Source organism: Macaca fascicularis, chromosome 13 (assembly GCF_037993035.2).
Source record: "Macaca fascicularis isolate 582-1 chromosome 13, T2T-MFA8v1.1".
NCBI classification, from domain to species: domain Eukaryota; kingdom Metazoa; phylum Chordata; class Mammalia; order Primates; family Cercopithecidae; genus Macaca; species Macaca fascicularis.
The window spans coordinates 93,143,995-93,163,339 of NC_088387.1; the positions used below are offsets into that span (position 1 = coordinate 93,143,995).

Consider the following 19,345-nt stretch of genomic DNA (forward strand, 5'->3'; position numbering starts at 1 on the left):
CAATGTTTTTCTATTTGGAAAATTTCAAAATTGGCAACAACCTAGATGCCCAAAAATAGGAAACGGTTAAATAAAAGCCCCTCTTCTTCCTGCAGACAGTGGGAATCATTGTGTTTGAGAGCAGAGAAATTAAACAATGAGGCCTTAGAAAACTCCTGGGGCAGCAGTGGATTGAGCACAGGGTGGGGGTGGGGGGCAAAAAGAGCACCAGATTCAGACGGCTCTAAGTGCATCACAGGCAATTATCTCCAGACCATTCAGGAATAAACCAATGCAAACCAATGAAATTCTTAAGACTTTCATTATTATAAGCGCCCTAGCTTCCAGGGGAAAAGAGTAAGAAACTTTTTTTTTTTTTTAAAGACACGGTCTCACTTCCAAAGTCCAGACTGGCTTACAGTAGCACTATTATGGCTCGCTGCAGCCTCAACTTCCTGGGCTCAGGTGATTCTCCCACCTCGGCCTCCCGAGTAGCTGAGATTACAGGTGTGTGCCAGCATCCCCAGCTAATTTTTTGTATTTTTAGTAGAGACAGTCTCACCATGTTGCCCAGACTGGTCTCAAACTCCTGAGCTCAAATGATCAGCTCGCCTCAACCTTCCAAAGTGCTGAGATTTGTAGGTGTTGAGTCACCACACCTGGCTGAAACTGCATGTTTTTGAATACCTACCGTGGGTCAAGCACTGGGTCAAGCACTTACCAAATATTAATTGACAATCCCCACAGTGGCTCTGTGAAGTAAGTACCATGGTCCTCATTTCAAAGATGAGCTCTGCCTCAGGGAACTTTAAAAACTTTCGGAAGTTTCCCCAACTAACAGGAGAAAGAGTCAGGATCCAAACTCCAGTCTCTCTAGGCCAAGCCCTTGTTCTAGATTTTACTGACAGCAAATAAAGTTTAAAATGAGTTTTTCAATGGGCAGCTGCTACCCTTAGCCACAGGCAGGAGCCTGACGCTCAGCTTGAGCAGAAAGATGGGCTTCCCCTTGAGTTATCCTCCTAATAACGAAATGGCTCTCCACTGCCCAGTTTTAGCTTGTTTTCCTATGAAGAAGGTTAAATAAAAAGCCTCTTCGCGTGAAAGCATTGCTTTCCTGAGCGTAGTGACCGGCCTTGAGCTTTACACAGCAGTGACTTTTCCTGCTGTCCCCATCCAAACTGGGGGGATAGCTTTCCTGCTATCTAACTCAATTTTCTAATGCAAAGGAAAGCAATCTTGCCTTCTTCATTCACTATCTTATTTAGAGACATTCTCTATCACTAGAGTCCTGGGGTTTTTATAAGCCACACAAACAACAACACGTTACTTCAATTATTGTCTATTATGTTTTGGGGTCTTCTTGATAACAACAGATTGGAGCACACTTGGCTGGTTTGCCCTTATTAATCCGTGAAGGTCACTTCTCTTCCAGGGCCTGCAATCAACGAGCCCTCTTCTTCTCTTCCACAAATGCATCCCTTCCAGAGCCTTTTGCAATTATGGCTCATTTCTCTAGGTTTCATATGGCAGGCGTCTGAACAGAATTAAAAGCATGAGCACGTGCAAAAATAATCCGCTTCCCAAGATAGTAAATGCTGAGAAGTTCTATATTAGAACACACTGTGAGTGCTGACTGGCTAGGGCATGATTAACCTAATAGGCTTAAGCTGCACTTGCTATCCACATCTGTCAGGACGCAAGCAAAACACAGGCCCATAATCCACCAGACTGGGGGCCTTCAGAATTGTCCTGCTGCTCACTAACAGCACAGGGTTCCAAACTTAGAACAACAACAGGACGACAGGTACCACTCCCTCTTCACATTTGGACCAAGAAAATAAAGAAAGCTGGTTCCAAGTTTAGGATATTGTACCATGGACTTCAAAGGATTCTGGCCTGAAAATTGCCTGGACTAGTAAGATTGCCTTTTGTTCCTATTTCAACATGATTCTTGGAAAATTGTGAAGGTTGTGGGTGGAAGATGACTACAAGCTGAAATCATGGGGTGTACACCTTCACACAGTGACATTGTAAACAGCGTTGCAAAGAGTGGCATTCAGTTCTTGAAAAAGCCCAAAGCAATTCGGCCAGGATGTCAGGGCGGAAGTGAAAGAGGTTCCATCCCTTTGCTGGTTAAAAACTCCACCTGCTATGACGCTGGGGAGGGCCTGGCAGAGGAGCAGCCAAGTTCCAGGAGGAACCAAACCACAGCTAAAGGTCTTTGTCAGCTTATGGGAGATCCTGCTTCAGGCAAAAGGAAAGATATGGAAGGACTGATCCCAGGAACCAAAACCTCTTCATCCCAGCTGAACAAATCACAAAGCCACATGGCTAAGGACATTCTGTTCAAGACACAGGGTTCCCATGGATCACAAGGGGCAGACTTTTCTGGAGATGAGAGTCAGGAAAGTAGTACCCAAGACACTTCCAAATGGAAAAGGACACAAAAATGTCACACGTCAAGCAAACAGAGCCATTGCTACCAAACCATCCACCCTGCTCATGAGTCTGAAGGCAAAGTGGACTTCCCGGAGCCCCTGGTAAAGGCCCACCAGCACGCTTACACCTATCTCCACTCCAGCCTCTCCAAATATGAAGCAATTCTGTGCATCATCCATCAGGCCACCCAGACCCGGGAGCTGCTGCAGCCCATGCTCAGCTTCCTGCTGCTGTGCTTTGAGGAGATCAGCCAGCTTTTGGGGGAGATCTCCAAGGATGGAGAAGTACTCCTGCAGGAAGTTAGGGAGGATCTGGCATGGCCTTTGAAGAAAAGAGAGCCCCAGGAACAACCAGATCTCCTGCAACAGCTGCTGCAGTACACAGTCAGCAAACTGCAGGTGCTCAATGGCACGGTGGCCTTGCTCACCAACAGCTTCCTGGAGGGCTCCAGCAGCTACCTCCACTCCACTGCAACACACTTGGAAAACAAGCTGAGCGCAAAAAGGAACGTGGATGAACGCCTCCTGGGGACTCTGGGGCAGCTACAGAGCCTGGCGAGTGGCCGTGGTGATGCTGGGGTGCAGGGTCTCCCCTTATGCTCTGAGGACAGTGGCATTGGTGCTGACAATGAGTCTGTGCAGTCGGTGGACAAGCTGGGCAAGCAAACCAGCTGGGACCTTGCACCAGAGCCTGAAGAATGGAAGTCGGTGACTTCACCCCACACAGAAGCTAGGCAGTCCGGACATGCCTGGCAGCAAAGTCCATTCTGTATGGGTTCAGACAGACCCCAGGACTGCCTGCTCTCAGGGGCTCCTATGGCAAAGGTTCAGCCACAAGCACAGGATGAAGCAAGGAGCCTATGCCTCTCCAGTACAAACCCAGAAAATATCACCTCCCCGCCTTTGAAGCTGGGGACAAGCACCCCATGTGATTCCTTTGGGATTGGGGTCTCTGTGGAACCACATCTTTCCGAAACCTCCAGGCTGATGGACGCTCCATCTCTTAGTGACAGCGAGGACAGCAGCCCAGAGGAGGAAGACGAAATGAGCAGCATGAGTCTGTGTGTCTGGCAGGAAAAAACTCCACATTCAAGGCCACGATCTTCACCTGCTGACCGGGAAAGCCCATTTCAGGCCCGCACCAGGAGGCTTAGGAGCCTCCAGGCCCAGGAAATGATTCTGAAGATGAAGGAAGCAATCAGTGAAAGGATCAAATTTGTCCCTGTGCCCTCTGGGCACCAGGATTGGTCTGAGGAGGAGGAGGGGAGGATAGTGGTCCCCCCAAGACCTAGCACCATCAGTGGCAGCAGGAGGGCCCCTGAGAGGCAGAGGAGGTCCCAGTCAGAGTCATGTCTCCAGAGTCACGTGGAGGACCCCACCCTTCAGGAGCTGCGAAGGGTCCAGAGGGACCTCAGTCAGAAGCTGGAGGCATTTTATGCCCTGAGTGCCAAAGGGCAGGAGCAAAGCCAGGAGCAGATTCTGCAGCCCAGAGCAGCAGCCGTGTGGCCCAATGGCACCTGCAAGGTCAGTCCAAGCAACACCACCAGCAGGCTCAAGGCATCCCTCACCAAGAACTTCAGTATTTTGCCTAGTCAGGACAAGAGCATCTTGCAGAAATGCAGTCCCCATCCTGAGGACGAACAGGGCAAAGCTGAGAAGCTTCCAAATGCCATCCCATCAGGAGATGTCAGTGAGGCTGCCGAGGCCACAGACCAGAATGTCAGGGGCTGTCCCACCAGAACATCCGTCAAGAAGCTTATTGAAACTTTCAGTCCCACGGAGAGTCTGAGGACACTGGGGGACTCTAAGGACTCTGGGGCAAGTCCCTGCCTCAGGAATTGCATCATGCCGCCCAGACTTCCCATGTACAGGGGCCTTGCCCCTTTGTATCCGAAGTCCCAAATTTCTCCAGCATCAGGCAGAGAATCTCTCAAAATGGGCATAGGCTGGAAGCCCTTAGCACCTATCTTTCCCCCTCTGCCCAAAGCAGAAGCAGCCAAGAGTGAGGAGCTCAGCTGTGAAATGGAGGGGAACCCCGAGCACCTCCCTCCACCGCCCCTGGAAGTCCTGATGGACAAATCATTCGCTTCTCTGGAGTCCCCAGAAAGCAGCAAGTCCACAGAGAGCTCCCCCGAGGAAACCCAGGAGCCAGGGCCGGGAGAGGCTGGCCCCACCAGGAGAACTTGGGCTTCCCCAAAGCTGAGGGCCTCTGTGAGCCCCCTGGACTTGCTGCCCAGCAAGAGCACCGCCAGCCCCACCAAGCCTCGCAGCACAGGGCCAGGGAGTGGCAGGAGCAGCTGCCAGCCCAGGAAGCCAGTCCTGGACCTGAGCCGCCCACCAGCCACCAGCCAAAGCCCAGAGGTGAAGGGTGGGACTTGGAGTCAGGCAGAGAAGGCCGCCAGCCTCTACAGGCAGCCCCGGAAAGCCATTGCCTGGCACCACTCCAGCCCTCCATCTGGACAAAACAGGACCTCAGAATCCAGCCTGGCCAGACCGAGGCAGAGCCGAGAGAGAAGCCCCACAGTGGGCAGAAAGGCCTCTCCCACGAGGACACACTGGGTGCCCCAAGCAGACAAGAGGCGCCGGAGCCTGCCCTCCTCGTACAGACCTGCCCAGTCAAGCCCCTCTGCTGTGCAGACGCCCCCCAGTCCACCACTCAGCCCTGGAGCTCCCAGCCCACCCGTGAGCCCCAGGGTGCTAAGCCCTCCAACCACAAAGCAGCGAACTTCCCCACCACACCAGCCCAAGCTGCCCAGCCCTCCCCCCGAGAGTGCACCTGCTCTGTGCAACGTCTCTGGCCCTCCAACCCAGCACCCAGAAGCAAGCCCCCCTTCCTTGATTCCCTCCCCATTACCCCCAATGTCCCCTTCTCAGGGGCACAAGGAAACAAGAGACTCTGAAGACAGCCAAGCAGTCATAGCCAAAGTGTCTGGGAACACACATTCCATATTCTGCCCAGCTACCTCCTCTCTGTTTGAAGCTAAACCGCCGCTCTCAATAACCCACCCACTGACCCCACCATCGCTGCCGCCAGAGGCTGGAGGCCCTCTCGGGAACCCAGCAGGATGCTGGAGGAACAGCTCAGGGCCTTGGCTGCAAGCAGACTCACAGCGGAGAGCGGCTCTGTGTGCCCTCAACCCTCTGCCTTTCCTCAGGAGGACAGCTTCTGACCGCCAGCCGGGTGCCCGACCGCAGCCTCCCGTCTTGAACCCCACCAGCACCTCTTGTGAATCCCAGCTCAGCCAAAGCAGGTAAGGAGTGTCCTGGGGTCACTGCCCTTCAGCGGCTTGGAATAGGGAGGAACAGAGCGCATGGGCCTCAGGATCTTCTGGGTCCTAGTAGTTTTCAAATTGTGCTCCAAGGGAAGAGGCAGTTGGGAAAAAGAGGTGCAGGGGGCAGTTCCAGCTCCCCTACTCTCCAACCTTGAGTTACTGGGCTCTTATCTGTTACACATTCCAGCTTCCTAAGAAAGATTTTAATTGAAAAGAGGCCCTGCTGTATTAAAAAAATCAAGTTCAAATGAGAACACATGGACAGGAAAGGCGCACACACCGGGGCCTGTCGGGGGGTAGGGAACAAGGGGAGGGAGAGCATTAAGACAAATACCTAATGCATGCGGGGCTTAAAACCTAGATGATGGGTTGATAGGTGCAACAAACTACCATGAAACATGTATATCTATGTAACAAACCTGCACGTTCTGCACATGTATCCCAGAACTTAAAATATATACCTCAAAAAAATAAAATAATAAAGTTCAAAACACTCAAGTTAGTTCAACCCCACACAACCCGTGTTTTACAGCTGGGGAAGCTGAGATGAAAAGGCTTGCCCCTATGGCTGGCTCACTGGCTCCCCTTGTTTCTGGTTCCCCGCAGGAGACCAGCATCTAGTTGGGAGGTTCTCAAACTATTTGGTCCCAGGACTCCTTTAAACCCTTTAACGTTATTAAGAGCCCAAAAGAGCCTTTGTGTGTGGAGGCTGTATCTATCAATGTTTACTGTATTGGAAGTTAAAACTGAGAAATATGTAAATTATTTTTTAAAAAAATATATGTTAACACAAATAATATACTCTTATAAAAAGTGTGTATTTTCTTTTGTCTAGTTTTTTAAAGCTTTTATTTTAGGTTCATAGGCACATGTGCAGGTTTGTGATGTAGGTAAACTTGTGTCACAGGGGCTTATTGTACAGATAATTTCATCACCCAGGTACTAATACCCAATAGTTATTTTTTCTGCTCCTCTCCCTCCTCCCACCCTCCACCCTCAAGTAGGTCCCAGTGTCTACTGTTCCCCTCTTTGTGCTCATGAGTTCTCATCATTTAGCTCCCGCCTATAAGAACATGCAGTATTTGGTTAGTTTGCTAAGGATAATTAATGACCTCTAGCGCCATCCATGTTCCTGCAAAAGACATGATCTTGTTCTTTGTTATGGCTGTATAGTATACTCCATGGTATATACATGTATTACATTTTCTTTATCCAGTCTGTCATTGATGGGCATTTGGGTTGATTCCATGTCTTTGCTATTATGAATAGTGCTACAATGAACATTTGCATGCATGTGTCTTTATGAAAAGAGTATCTTCTACAACAACAAAAAATGTAGGGAAAAGAATAGCACTGTTGTACATTTTTTCAAATCTTTTTAGCATCTGGCTTAATATAAAATGACTGGATTCACAGCTCTGCTTCCATCGTCAACCTGTTGGGATCTCACACCTCATATAGATGCTGGTATCTCCACCCTACATTCACAAGAGAATGAGTGAGAAGGCGAAGTGACATCTTAGTATTAGGATGAAAATAGTTTTGATGTCATGGGCCCCCTATAAGTGTCTCAGGAATAACCAGGAGCCCCCAGACCACACTTTGAGAATGGCTAGTCCTGGAGGCATGGAATATAAATGTGTGGCTTCCCATATCCCCAGGGACATGGCTCCACTTCTCCTCTAACTTCAAAAGTTTGTAGAGTGAGAACAAGAGTCTTCATGAGTGCTGAGTGCCAGAATCCAGGGGTGGGGCTGCTACCTCTTCCCCGGGCAGACTGAGTTCCAAGTGTGCCTTTCTCATCAGGGCAACAGACGTGCATGTCATTGGCCCAGCCGCACAGACAGGCCCGGACATGCAGCCGCAATGGGGCATGAGTCAAAGTGTAGCCATTGCTGGGCACTGAAAGAAGAACTCATATGCTCAAGTGGTTATTTTACAGAATACACAGGGAAATGTGCCTTTACCCAAACTGGCGTAGAAACAATAACAAAAAAAAATTCTGAGATCTATTAGAGAAGAACTCTTATCAATGTGTCTTGATATCAGATCAGACAAAGCTCAACTGACACTGGTCCTTGCTATCTTTGCATAGCCCACGACTGTGTAAATCAGCAGTTAATTTCTGCCAGAGTGATATGTGTTGCAGACTTCACAATCTGTCCAGGCACAAATGGTAATTTTTTACAAAGTACTCGGCAGTCAATTTTAAATAAAGATTATCTCAGGAAAGTTGTGCATTATTACAGTTAAACTTCCCCAGCCACTTGAAAGAAATGAAATATTATTTTTGCAAGAATCTTAATGTAACATTGCTCTTTTCTTAAATCTAAAATGAGCTTCCTACAGTACAGTGGTTTTCATCTAAGAACCTCTATAAATGTTAATGCATTATTCCTCACTCAAGCCACTTATTCAGTTATTAGATTTCTAAAACTGTGCCCTTCAGGAGAAGAGCTTGAGAGAACAGGGACAATAAAATGGCATTAATTAAAAACACTAACATTTTAAAACAGCAGGAGCAATAATAAAGTAACATAAAATTGTTCAAGAAGAAAATAATGCCCTTCTTCAGGCTTCTCCTCAGAACAGGGCAGCTAAAAGGTTGTTTTATGTCCTGAATCTCAACACTTGGGGCAGGGGTGGTGGGGAGGTAACAGTGGCTTGAAAGAGAGAGCATGTCCGGGCGCGGTGGCTCACGCATGTAATCCCAGAACTTTAGGAGGCTGAGGTGGGTAGATCACCTGAGGTCAGGAGTTCGAGACCAGCCTGGCCAACATGGTAAAACCCCTTCCCTACTATAAAAATACAAAAATTAGCAGGGCATGGTGACACGTGCCTATAATCCCAGCTACTCAGGAGGCTGAGACACAAGAATTGCTTGAACCTGGGAGGCAGCAGTTACAGTGAGCCAAGATCATGCCATTGGGCTCCAGCTTAAGTGACAGAGCAAAACTCCATCTCAAGAAGAATTTAAAGAGAGAGGGAGAGAGAGAGAGAGAGGGTTCATAAACAGGAGGATTCCCAAGGTCACGTAGAAGGTTATATAATGACTTGCAACCATTCCCCTGCCTCTCATGACACCACACAGCTCTAAGCCTTCCCACACTGTGAACATGTGATGGGAAAGTGCTCATTCCCCAGCACCCCCGCCCCCAGGTATAAAGTTGGCATCCGGGAGCAGAAGCGCACCTGCTGTAAGCACGTCAGGCTTTGCCACCCTGTGAATAGCAAGCTTTTTTTTCCCGCCATCCTGCATATGGGGAAACACCATCAGGGACTAGGCATGATTTCCCCAAGATCATGCAACAAGCCAGTGCCAGGGAGCCAGAGGCTGCTCAGAAAGGGGTTTCCCCAAGCAGCGACATGCAGGGACACAACCACACCCATGATGCCTTGCAGCTGAGGCAGGCCTGCAAGCTGAACCAGCCTGCCCTTCCAGTCACCCCGTGCGAGGCAGGAGCCCCTTTTTAGAAAATGGATGATGTTTGTATCTCCCGATCTTGGGGCCCTGGGGATTGGGAACAGCCCTTGGAGGCTTACCCAGGAAGCTCAATGACTGAGCTGCAACTGTTATTTATGTGCCAAATCCCCCAGTGGGGGTTCCAGCCTCTAGGTCTCTGGATGTTGGGGCACTGTGTGCATTCGAGAAGGCTCCAGACTTTCTCCCCTCAATGTGGTGCTTTCAGCCTTTGCCTGGCCTGGACTGCCCAGGCCTGCACACTCTGCCGCCTTTACTCAGTCTCCTGGATCAGAAGCCCAGTGGCCCCTGGGCCCTGAACTCCTGTAGGGACCTGTGATGGGGCCGGAGGCCAACACAGATGAGATTGGCTCCAAGGCACAGTGAGTTGGGTTCCTTCCTGTCTGACAACCATAGCTGTGTGCTGGTCTAAGCGCCCACCGCACTTACCCACAACTCCTAACACCCACCTCGATCGTGTTCAGATCCAAATGCAAACATCTTCTCCAGTGGTTTGGCATCCCATGTAAGCCTAACTTCACAGAGCTGAGCATGTTGCACAATAAAGCTCACAGATCACGCAAGAATGTGCTGTCGCAAGCAGAGAGATGCCTTCTTACCTGTGCATGTGCGGAACTGGGGTCCTGTCCTGGCCCTGAGGCAACTGACTGAGAGCTCTGACCAAGGCCTCATAGTCCCTGTAGTAGGATGACGTGGTCCCTAGAGTCCTTTCCTAGTGCGACTTCCTATTCATTCAACAATGCAGCTCCATAGTATCGCTACCCACCTCTGGGGCACTTACACTATTAATACAACAGTACACCAAGGGTCTTCCATGCTTCACCCAATATTGATACCTATGAGTGCCTGATGAGCTGCGTACTATTATTACTTCCTTTTTTTTTTTTTTTTTTTTTTTTTAAGACGGAGTTTCACACTTGTTGCCCAAGAGGCTGGAGTGCCATGGCGCAATCTCGGCTCACTGCAACCTCCGCCTCCTGGGTTCAAGCGATTCTCCTATCTCAGCCTCCTGAGTAGCTGGGATTACAGGCATCTGCCACTATGCCTGGCTAATTTTTGGTATTTTTAGTAGAGATGTGGTTTCACCATGTTAGCCAGGCTGGTCTCGACCTGCTGATCCCAGGTGATCCACCCTCCTCAGCCTCCCAAAGTTCTGGGATTACAGGCATGAGCCACCACGCCCAGCCTATTACTTCCATTTTATACGGAAGGAAACAGACTCGGAGGGGTGAACTAATAAGCCGGAGAGTCAGGACTCGAACCCAGGCAGCTAGCCTCTAATCCCCACTCTGGGGAGCCTCAGGCTGTCCTGCCAGCAGATGGCCAGTGTGGCTTCCTGGGTAGGTCCCCTGCTAGCAGAAGCTTGCTCCATGCTCAGGGCCACCCTCCATTCTGCACTCCTAAGGCATGCCAAATCCCACTCAGGCTCCTGTGGGGGTCCCCTCCCCATGCAAAGTCCCCCTTAGCTGTGTCACTCCGCAGCTGAGAAGCTCTGTTCCAGCCAAATGCGGGGCCTGGGCTGGGCCAAGCTGTTTGCATTTTTCTCAATTCAGGAAAAGGGTGGCAGCTGCGCGAAGCCGGTTTTTTTCCTTGTTGTTGTTATCTTTAATTCAACTGGCTAAGCCTAGCCCTTATTAAACAAGAAGTGCTTTAAAAACAAAAACAAAATTAAGGCCCAGCTCCCAGAGCTTCTGAGGGAGTTGCTTTGTTCAGAGCAGCAGGATCCAGGGCTTCAGGGGAAAGAACAAGACTCAGCCTGTCACCCCAGCTCCCGCAGCGCCCACCCCTGCAGGCACACAGCAAGGGCGGCACCAGCCTGGCAAGCCTGGTACAGAGGGCAGAGGCCTGGTCCCCAAAGTGAACAGGCACAATTGTGGGAGAGGGCTGGGGTGGGACAGAAAGGGAGAATGGAGGACAGGGGTGGGGCAGGAAGGAGCAGCAGAGGAGGAGTGTCTGACCTGCATTTGTCCTTTCTCTCGGCAGCAGCAGCGAGGAGAGCCCTAAGAAGGACACAGAGCCGGGGAGCAGCCCCTCTTCCCCTGAACTGCAGGGCAGCAGCAGGCGTGCATCTCCCCCAGAGTTCTGTGTGCTGGGCCACGGGCTGCAACCAGAGCCTCGCGCCGGCCACATCCAGGACAAATCCCAGCCAGAGGCGCAGCCCCAGCAAGAGGAGGTGTCCTGACAGGCTGACGAGGGGGCCACACTCATGCAGTCACCCCAGGCTGCCAAGTGTGACAGCCAAGTGTCCCGCCTGACCCAGAGATGGTGGGCAAACCAAACTCCTACCGAGGTGTCCTGGAAAGGCCTGGAAGGTGCACTGCCCAGCGGGTCTGCTGAATTTTAAACAAACGCCGTTTTCAGTCCCAGATCCTGCTCTGCCTTGGGGTTCAAAAGTTAACCAGAACTTTAGACCCCCACAATGACAGTATTTAATCCTTCAAGTGCTGGCCTTAATTTTGGGGTGGGGTGGGGAGTGGAGAATGTATTTGTTGCATGCTTGATAGGGTTTTAACTGGGTTCGTTCCTTGAGATCACTGAAGCCTCACAACGGTGAATGAAGCAGATAGCATTCTCCAGTTTCGCGCACATGAAAACCGAAGGTGTGGGGAGAGGCCCCCTCAAGTGTTTTGCTCGAGGTCATACAGCTAAGAAGAGAATAGAGCAAAATTTTGCACAGATGAGTCTGGTGCTAGAATCTCTCTGCTCTTTTTATTACATTCCATTGCCCATAAGTATTTCGTCACTCCACCTGCCTAAAGCAGACATGGGTGCGCAAATGGTCGGAAAGTTTCTTTGTTGTAAGGTTAAGTCGTGGCACAGCATTGAAGCCCCTATTGAGAGCTTTGTTTAGAAACGCGTGGCTCCCAAAATGAGAAGGCTGAGTGAGCTGGGATTAAAACACACAGCCCCACCTGTCCTCTCCTCCTTCCCAAGCTCAGTTTCAGTGCTTTAAACCCAAAGCTGACAGCTCACAATACCAGCCACGCTGCCTCTCGGCCTAAGCATGTAGCAAATGCTCTCACTGCCCTACGCATTACGTGCTTCTCGACTGAGTAGGGTAAACTAAGCCTCCCAAACAAGGCAGCCCGTTCTCTACATGCCGTGGGCGCTGGAGCGCAGAAGATAGCGTGGGTAAGGCATACGCACCCACACGCCGATCTCCCCTCAGAGGCTTCTTGGCCAACTTTATTCCCAGGTCATCTTGCAAGAACTTCTGCTGGAGTTGAAATCAAAGTGAAAAACAGTTGTTCATGCCAAAAACCTGCTTCTGCCAATGAGCTAGATATTTGCTGCCAATCTTGGAATGTTTCCATTGGAGGCTGTGGTGTACGTTCTGTTTAGAAAGGATTTTGCAGTAACTGAGTGATTCAATGCCGGCTCAATGGGTTGGCAAAAGACAAGAATTCTTACCCACTGCGGTACAGCTAAGGGACGATCCTCCAGATCTGCTGCAAAGCTGATTTTTAAAGTTTGGGGAAATTACAGACCTCAAACCCATTCTTGCTGAGATTGTGCGCTCAAAAACTTGTGAAACTGTGTCCCTAGGGACTCCAGCTACCTCCCCCAGAGAGAGGCTATGACTGAGTAAATGAATCCCACCTCGACTTGTCCAGTTATTATTCAAAGGCACCCAAAGAACAGCTGATTAAACTACCAAGAGGGGCCACAACCCGCCCCTCTGCTGGAAATGCACATGCAGCTCTGCTCATGTTTGCTCCTGTTGTCGCCCTCATCTCAGAAGTGCTCAGGCAGTGCCCAGGCCAGCGATTCTAGAGCTAAGCCACACCCACTGCTGGGTGGACACTTAGGAGTTGCCTGGGCTGCAGGCAATGAGGGAAGCCCAGCCACCCAGGCAGGGCAGGGGCTGAGGTAAACACATGAGAATGGACCAGGCTCAGGAAACTTGCCCGACAGATATCTAGGCATTCTCCCTAAATGGTTGGGCAGACCACTGGGTGACCATGGGGTGAGCCTTAGGAAAGCTGGGCACTGAGCTGAGTGAGGAGACATACAGTGTGAGCAGCCTTTGAGGTTAGCGCACAGGTAAGTGGCTTCAGGTGGGACTGCTCAGAAAGTGGGCCCTGCCTGAGCTAGGATTTAGGGGCAGGATTCCTGGAGGTCTGAGGAAACAAAGCTGTTCCCCAGCTGCAGGGAGGCTGGAATGGGACACAGTGGGTGAAACTGGAATACCATGAGGGGGTGTAACCACAGGAATTAGAAACATTTTAGTTACTGGAACCAGGATATGAAGTGGAGCCAGATCAGCAGTGAGGGGAAGCAAGGCTGAGTCTCCAGCCCAGGCCTCCTTCCGTAAAGGGCCTCATCTTACAGGTCCAGGGCGGGGTAGAAAGTGGAAAGGGTGGCCAGGTGCCCCCTGCAGTGGCCGTGCAAGCTAGCAGGGGCAGCAAGGAGCCACGCAGAGTATTCCACCACTGAAGGGGTCAGTGTCATGGAGAACACACAGGAGGGGTCCCGAATGAACAACTGTGCTTTCCGTGAGCATGCATGGCAGGAATCTACACTGTTTCTTCATAGAGTTAGAAACCAAGGACCGTCAGGGATACAGAGAAGGAGGAACCCACCACAGATCCATCTAAGGGGTGCACGTCATACCCATCTTCTTACCCGGGCCAGCTCCACCCTGGAGGAGCACAGCTTTCATCCTCCCGACCATGGAGACCCCAGAGCTGTGGAGAGGGAGGTACTGAGCCTAGCCCCTTACCCAACACTTTAATGACACTGTAAACAGCTCCACCCCAGGGGGAAAAAAAAAAAACACAATTTTCTGCTTCCATCAAAAGAATTCATGGAGGAAAAAAAAAAAAGAAAGTAAACATCATATTCTGGCAGAACAGTGATAGTTTTTTGCAAGTATAAACACAATCTTCAAGATGAAATACAACCTCCCTCCGCGGCTGGGGTCCGAGCTGCCGTTGACTCTAAGCAGTATCTATCTTCCTCACATCATATGCCCAGTTCAGAGCCTAAAATAATCCATGTTGAAAGGAAACACAGGGCACACAGACCAAGGAGACTTTTCTTTCACTGTGAAGGGCCTAGGATTGACAAGACTTGCCTCATAAACCTTACAATGTGAATGAAAGGGATTTTGAGAAATACATTCTTTTTCTGAAATAAACCAGTGGTTTGCATGTATCAGAGGAGCCGCTGCAGTGAATTATAAGTGCTGACGTGTTTGTCAATTGATCATCTGGTTGACGGCTTACAGGCTGCTAAAGCACCCACTCTATCTTTCAAAGGAAGTCTTTTCAAAGGTAATATATTTTTAAGTAGCCCCACATCAAAGATTCAGTTGAACTGCCATAAAGTACACGTGTTCTGGGCCCGTATTAACAGAACATGTTATACTGCACTATTGTCTACTCCCCATGCCTACCTGAGGTTTCAATAAAGCTCCATCAATCCATCCAGACATTTTTATGAAATGTTATTAAAAATGCATCGCACAAGAAGAGGAGCAAACAGTTAATTCACTGAGCACTCTAATTCAATTTTATGGAGGACCCTGGACACTGCAGGCTTGATTGCACTCCTGGACTTCAGAAAGTAACTTTGTGAATAGTCCATGGGCCCTGCATCAGGTGGCTCTAGGATTCCACTGACCTAGTCACCCGCTTCTGAACGCTGTCATATCAGACACCCTTGAAGTCTAGCACAGGAGGCAGCAATCGGTTTTGGCTGGAGTGATAGCACTGGCGGGGCTCAGTTAATGCCCACAGATAAAGCTGATTGGCCTAAACTGGAGGAAAAAGAAAAAGAGGAGGAAGAGAGCAGGAGGGGAAAGAAACAAGGGGTATGGAAAATGGGCCACTCATTCTCAGGAACCAGAGAGTATCATGCTCCTGAGGGTTGGATTTACAACACCAGAGCCTGAGTCGTGACACCTCCATTCCCTGGCTCTATGACCCGGCATCTCTGGGCCCGTATCTTCATCTGCAAAGCAGTGATAATGTCAGCCTACTTATCCCACCATCTGCACGACAGGGGCAAACGTGTCTTTTCTAAGGCATCTTTTTGAGCCATCTTGGGGGAACGGAACTCATAATCCTGGCCATTTTGGTCTTTAATGTTCATCTCTGCTGCCTCCGCACTTTAATAAAGAGAAAAGAAGCCAGTATCATTTCCCCCTCATTTCTGAGCTGCGCTTTGATCTTTGGAGAAACTTAAAAACAGCTGTCAAACTCAGCAAGAATTGACTTCCTTCTTTGAAGGTTTTCATGTCTTTCAAAGTGAAGAGAAAAGACTTCACAACATTTGCTTGCAATTGCAAGTACATATGTCAAATATACCACATGGAAAAAAACAAATTAAGCCTCTGAATCTCTCGTCTTTCCCATGTTGAGTCATGAGGCTGTCAGTCAGTCAGATAGATGGCCAGCAATTACTCTGAACACTGCTAAACAGCAGGCTTTGCATGCAGTGTGGGATGAGGCTCCCTCCAGTTAATAACAATTCTACCTTTCTTTGTATGTAACGCTCTACTTTTTCAAAATGCGATTATCTACATTGTTTCATTAAATCTTTAGGGGAAAAAAGACTCTGAGATGGACAAAGCAAATGTTTTTTCAATACCTTTTACACATGAGAAAAATACTTCACTCCAGAGACACATTGCCAGTGAGGGCAGAGCAGACCTCTTACCCTGGCCAGCCTTCCTCCTGATACCTGGAAAGCAGGATCTAGATTATTCCAGAAAGGCAATACTGGAAGGAGACAGCATACCTTTCTATGGAAGAAATTCTCCATTTTCTCTAACATTTACAAATAGGAAATTATTTTTCTTTTTAAAGATATAGAGTCTCACTCAGTGTCGCCTAGGCTGGAGTGAAGTGACACAATCATAGCTCACTGTAGTTCACTGCAGCCTCGAACTCGTAAGCTCAGTCTCCTGATTAGCTGGGACTACAGGCATGCACCACCATGCCCCAGTTACGATTTTTTTATTTTCTGTAGAGATGGGGTCTTGCTCTGTTGCCCAGGCTGGTCTCAAACTCCCAGACTCAAGCAATCCTCCCACCTCAGTCTCTCAAAGTGCTGGGATTACAGATGTGAGCTGCCACACCTAGCCCAGGAAATTACTTTTCATATCTCACCAAAGTTCAGCTGAAATCCTAGCCATTCCTCAAACTAGCTTGGATGAAAACTCAAAACTAGGTCTCCAAGAGTTTTTAAATTCCCTCTGAGAACCTCGACCATTCCCATCATTTTCCAGCCACACACACACACAAACACACACACACAAACTGCTGCCAGCATTAAGAAAAAGAGAAAAGTATCTTCCAAAAATCTTTGCTTCTCTTTGCCACGAACCCTGAAGTGGGCTTCCAGATGAAAACTGGCAGGAGCAGACTGGCCTCCTTCTGGAGATAGCTCTTTATTGCCAGGGCCCCACAGCGGTAAAAACCAGCGGATGAGACAGAAAAGACTGTAGACCCTGGGAAACAAATTGCCTTCATGAAAATTATTTATCTAGCAATTTTTTTTCCCTCCTTTGGAAGGGGACAGGATTGGCTATGGTTACAAAACCTGGTGACATTTTAAAGTGATTGTTTAGTTAACGGCTTCTGACATCAGCTGCAGAAGTGCCGGATCACTTTAAGGATGTAAAAATTCTCAAGGAGAACCCAAGGTGATGCTAATAACAGCTGTCAACCCACAGAGAGGTAATTATAAAGATGTGATTAAAACAAAGCAAAGCCTTCAAATGTTACAGCCAGCTTCACTGAAACACCAGGGGACGGGATATGGCGAAACCAGCACGCCCCCTGAATAAACCCCAGTAATGATAAGGACCAAACCTGAGCCCCCAAGAGGTCCCTGACTCAGAAACACACACCAGGGAGCACCCATGCGCACAGGGATGCTGCCGTGCTATCTGGAACCCAGCTGGGAGCAGGCAGTTAGGACGCTGCTTCCCAGGCTGCCTGGTCTTCAGAATCAGCTGCTTGATAATTTGCAGATTCCCAGGCCTTCCCCCCAGTAACAGGTCTACAGCTGAGACTGAGTCCGAGTTTTTAAAAAGCACTTGTTCCTGTTTCTCTCCCCATCTCCTCAAGCAATTATTTTCATCAACCACATTTGGTAAAGACTGATTCAGGGAGGCTGACTCCCAGGTGTGGGCTAGCCTGGGAACCTAATAACCACTGAAAGCTTTGAGATCGTGACAGAGGTTCTCAATCTTGAGTGTGAGCGATCAAGGCTCTGATTCAGTAGGTCTGGAGTACAACCCAGGGATCTCTACTTTAACAATCACTGTGGGTGATATTGTAACAAGCCACAGTCCACACTTGGTGCCTATAGCATCCCCAGGCCAACAGCTTCCAATCAGGGCATACCTGAAGTCTTCCCTTTTTCCACTATGAAGCTGCAGCATTCCTCTGCTTGCATATGAGCCTCTGCCAAAACTCAGGTCATCATGGCAGACTCCCTTGCTAAAGCAAGCTCTGAATAGACTACACTTTTCTCATTTGTCTTCATTTGTGCCCGCAAATCCTATCCCCACCAGAGGCCAAGTGTTCACAGAATGTCCTAATGATTAGAGCTGACCAAGCAGACCCTCTGCCCTGAAGCTTTTGGGAGCAAAACTCTGGGACCAGACTAACTCCAGAAATCCATGGGGCTTCAATGGGTTCTTTCAAAGGGCTCAAACTGACCCAAGGGAAGGTAAATGTCTTAGAGCCATAAAGCATCCTGGAACAGAAAGTCAGGGGCTTTGGAGTCAAGCAGGCCTGGACACATACCCAAGTTTCAGCCACTTTCTTGCTGTGTTAGGGCCTGACCCCGCAACGTGTGGTCCCTGCCAGACTCACAGGACTGACATCACCTAGGAATTGAACAATACAGACTCTCAGGCTCCACCCAGACCTGCTGAAGCAGAATCTGCACTTTACCAAAATTCCCAGGTGATTCCTGTGTACTGGCTAAGGTTGTTCATTAAGCATCGCTGAGGCTCAGTTTCCTCATCAGGAAATGAAAGAAATAATATCTTCCTTATAAGATATCAAGAAGAATGGCAGACCTGCAACACTGCAGAATTTAATGAGGAGGTTGGTTCTTCCTCTCGGCTTCCCTTTCTGGACCCCCATCTTCCTCCCTCCATTACAAGGAGAACAGAAGGCTTACGGTCATTTCCCCCTTTCTTTCCCTAATGGCAGAACTAAGTTATAATAAAAGGAAAATGCTTTAGGCAAGAAAGCGCTCTGCTCCCCTTCAAATCATCCCCCCTCCATTCTCAAGAGTCAGAAGAGTGGAACGGAGGGAACGGCCGCGAGGAAAGAAGAGCTTCTGGGTTTTCTTCTCTGCGGGGAGGGATGGTTGTGAAGGCATATGAAGAAAGGGGAAGATAGCTGGAGTAATGACAGGCCCCAAACAGAGAACAGCTCCCTGTTTTCGTGGCCTTATAAGTACTTACAAGTACCTTATAAGAATGTTCTTATTCATCTTCAGCACAGCCAGGTGAAGGTGGGCACCGACGTCATCCACACACGAGATTGATATGGAAAGATCAGAGAGGTTGACAGATGGGCCCCAAGCCGTACGCCAGCAGGCCACAGGCCTGACTCCGGAGCCCGGACTCAGTCTCTGCCGTCAACCCCAGAACACTCTAGGGCTGGGAGGTACGGGGAGCTGGCAGGCCACGAGCCCACAGGGCCTAAGCCATGGCTAGTTTCCTTTTTTATTGGACTTTTTATTGTGGTTTTTGAATTCACCCAGCCATTAGAATCACCTGGAGTTAAAAGAAAAAAAATACAGCTGCCTAGACCTCACCTCAGACCAAGTGAATCAAAATCCCTGTGGGGTGGGGGTAGACCTCAGTATTTTTTAAGTCTTGCCAGATTATTCTGAAGCACAATGAGAGGGGAGAAACATTTATTATCTCAGAAGGTAGGAGATAATAAAGGGAGGAGAAAACAGAATGAGATTTTGTTCCCGGACCAAACTGAGGGTCGGGCTGCTATTTCTCGTGGCTCAAAAACAAGATACAGATGAACCGGGGAGGAAGAGGGTTTATTTCTGTAATTGGTTACAGGGAGAAGGCCTGGAAAATATCACCAGAACAACTCAAATTACAAAGTTTTCCAGAGCTTACATACCTTCTACGCTACACGTCTGTGTGTAAGTGTGCATTCATCTAAAGACACAGGTGATTAACT

At 49.1% G+C, this 19,345-nt stretch overlaps 1 protein-coding gene across 1 annotated transcript; it reads left to right on the forward strand.

Moving 5' to 3' along the window:
• Positions 1 to 1,689: 1,689 nt before the first annotated feature.
• On the forward strand, positions 1,690 to 15,499 carry PCARE (photoreceptor cilium actin regulator). Its single transcript, XM_005576207.4, has 2 exons — positions 1,690 to 5,668; positions 11,154 to 15,499. The coding sequence occupies exons 1-2, from the start codon at positions 1,980 to 1,982 to the stop codon at positions 11,350 to 11,352; spliced, it is 3,888 nt and encodes a 1,295-aa protein (XP_005576264.3). The 5' UTR covers positions 1,690 to 1,979; the 3' UTR covers positions 11,353 to 15,499.
• Positions 15,500 to 19,345: the final 3,846 nt, after the last annotated feature.

Excerpts from the sequence above, each read along its gene's own strand:
- PCARE (XM_005576207.4), top strand. The coding sequence starts at position 1,980 with ATGGGGTGTACACCTTCACACAGTGACATTGTAAACAGCGTTGCAAAG. Across the intron at positions 5,669-11,153 it reads TCCCAGCTCAGCCAAAGCAG|CAGCAGCGAGGAGAGCCCTA; the intron begins GTAAGGAGTGTC and ends TTCTCTCGGCAG.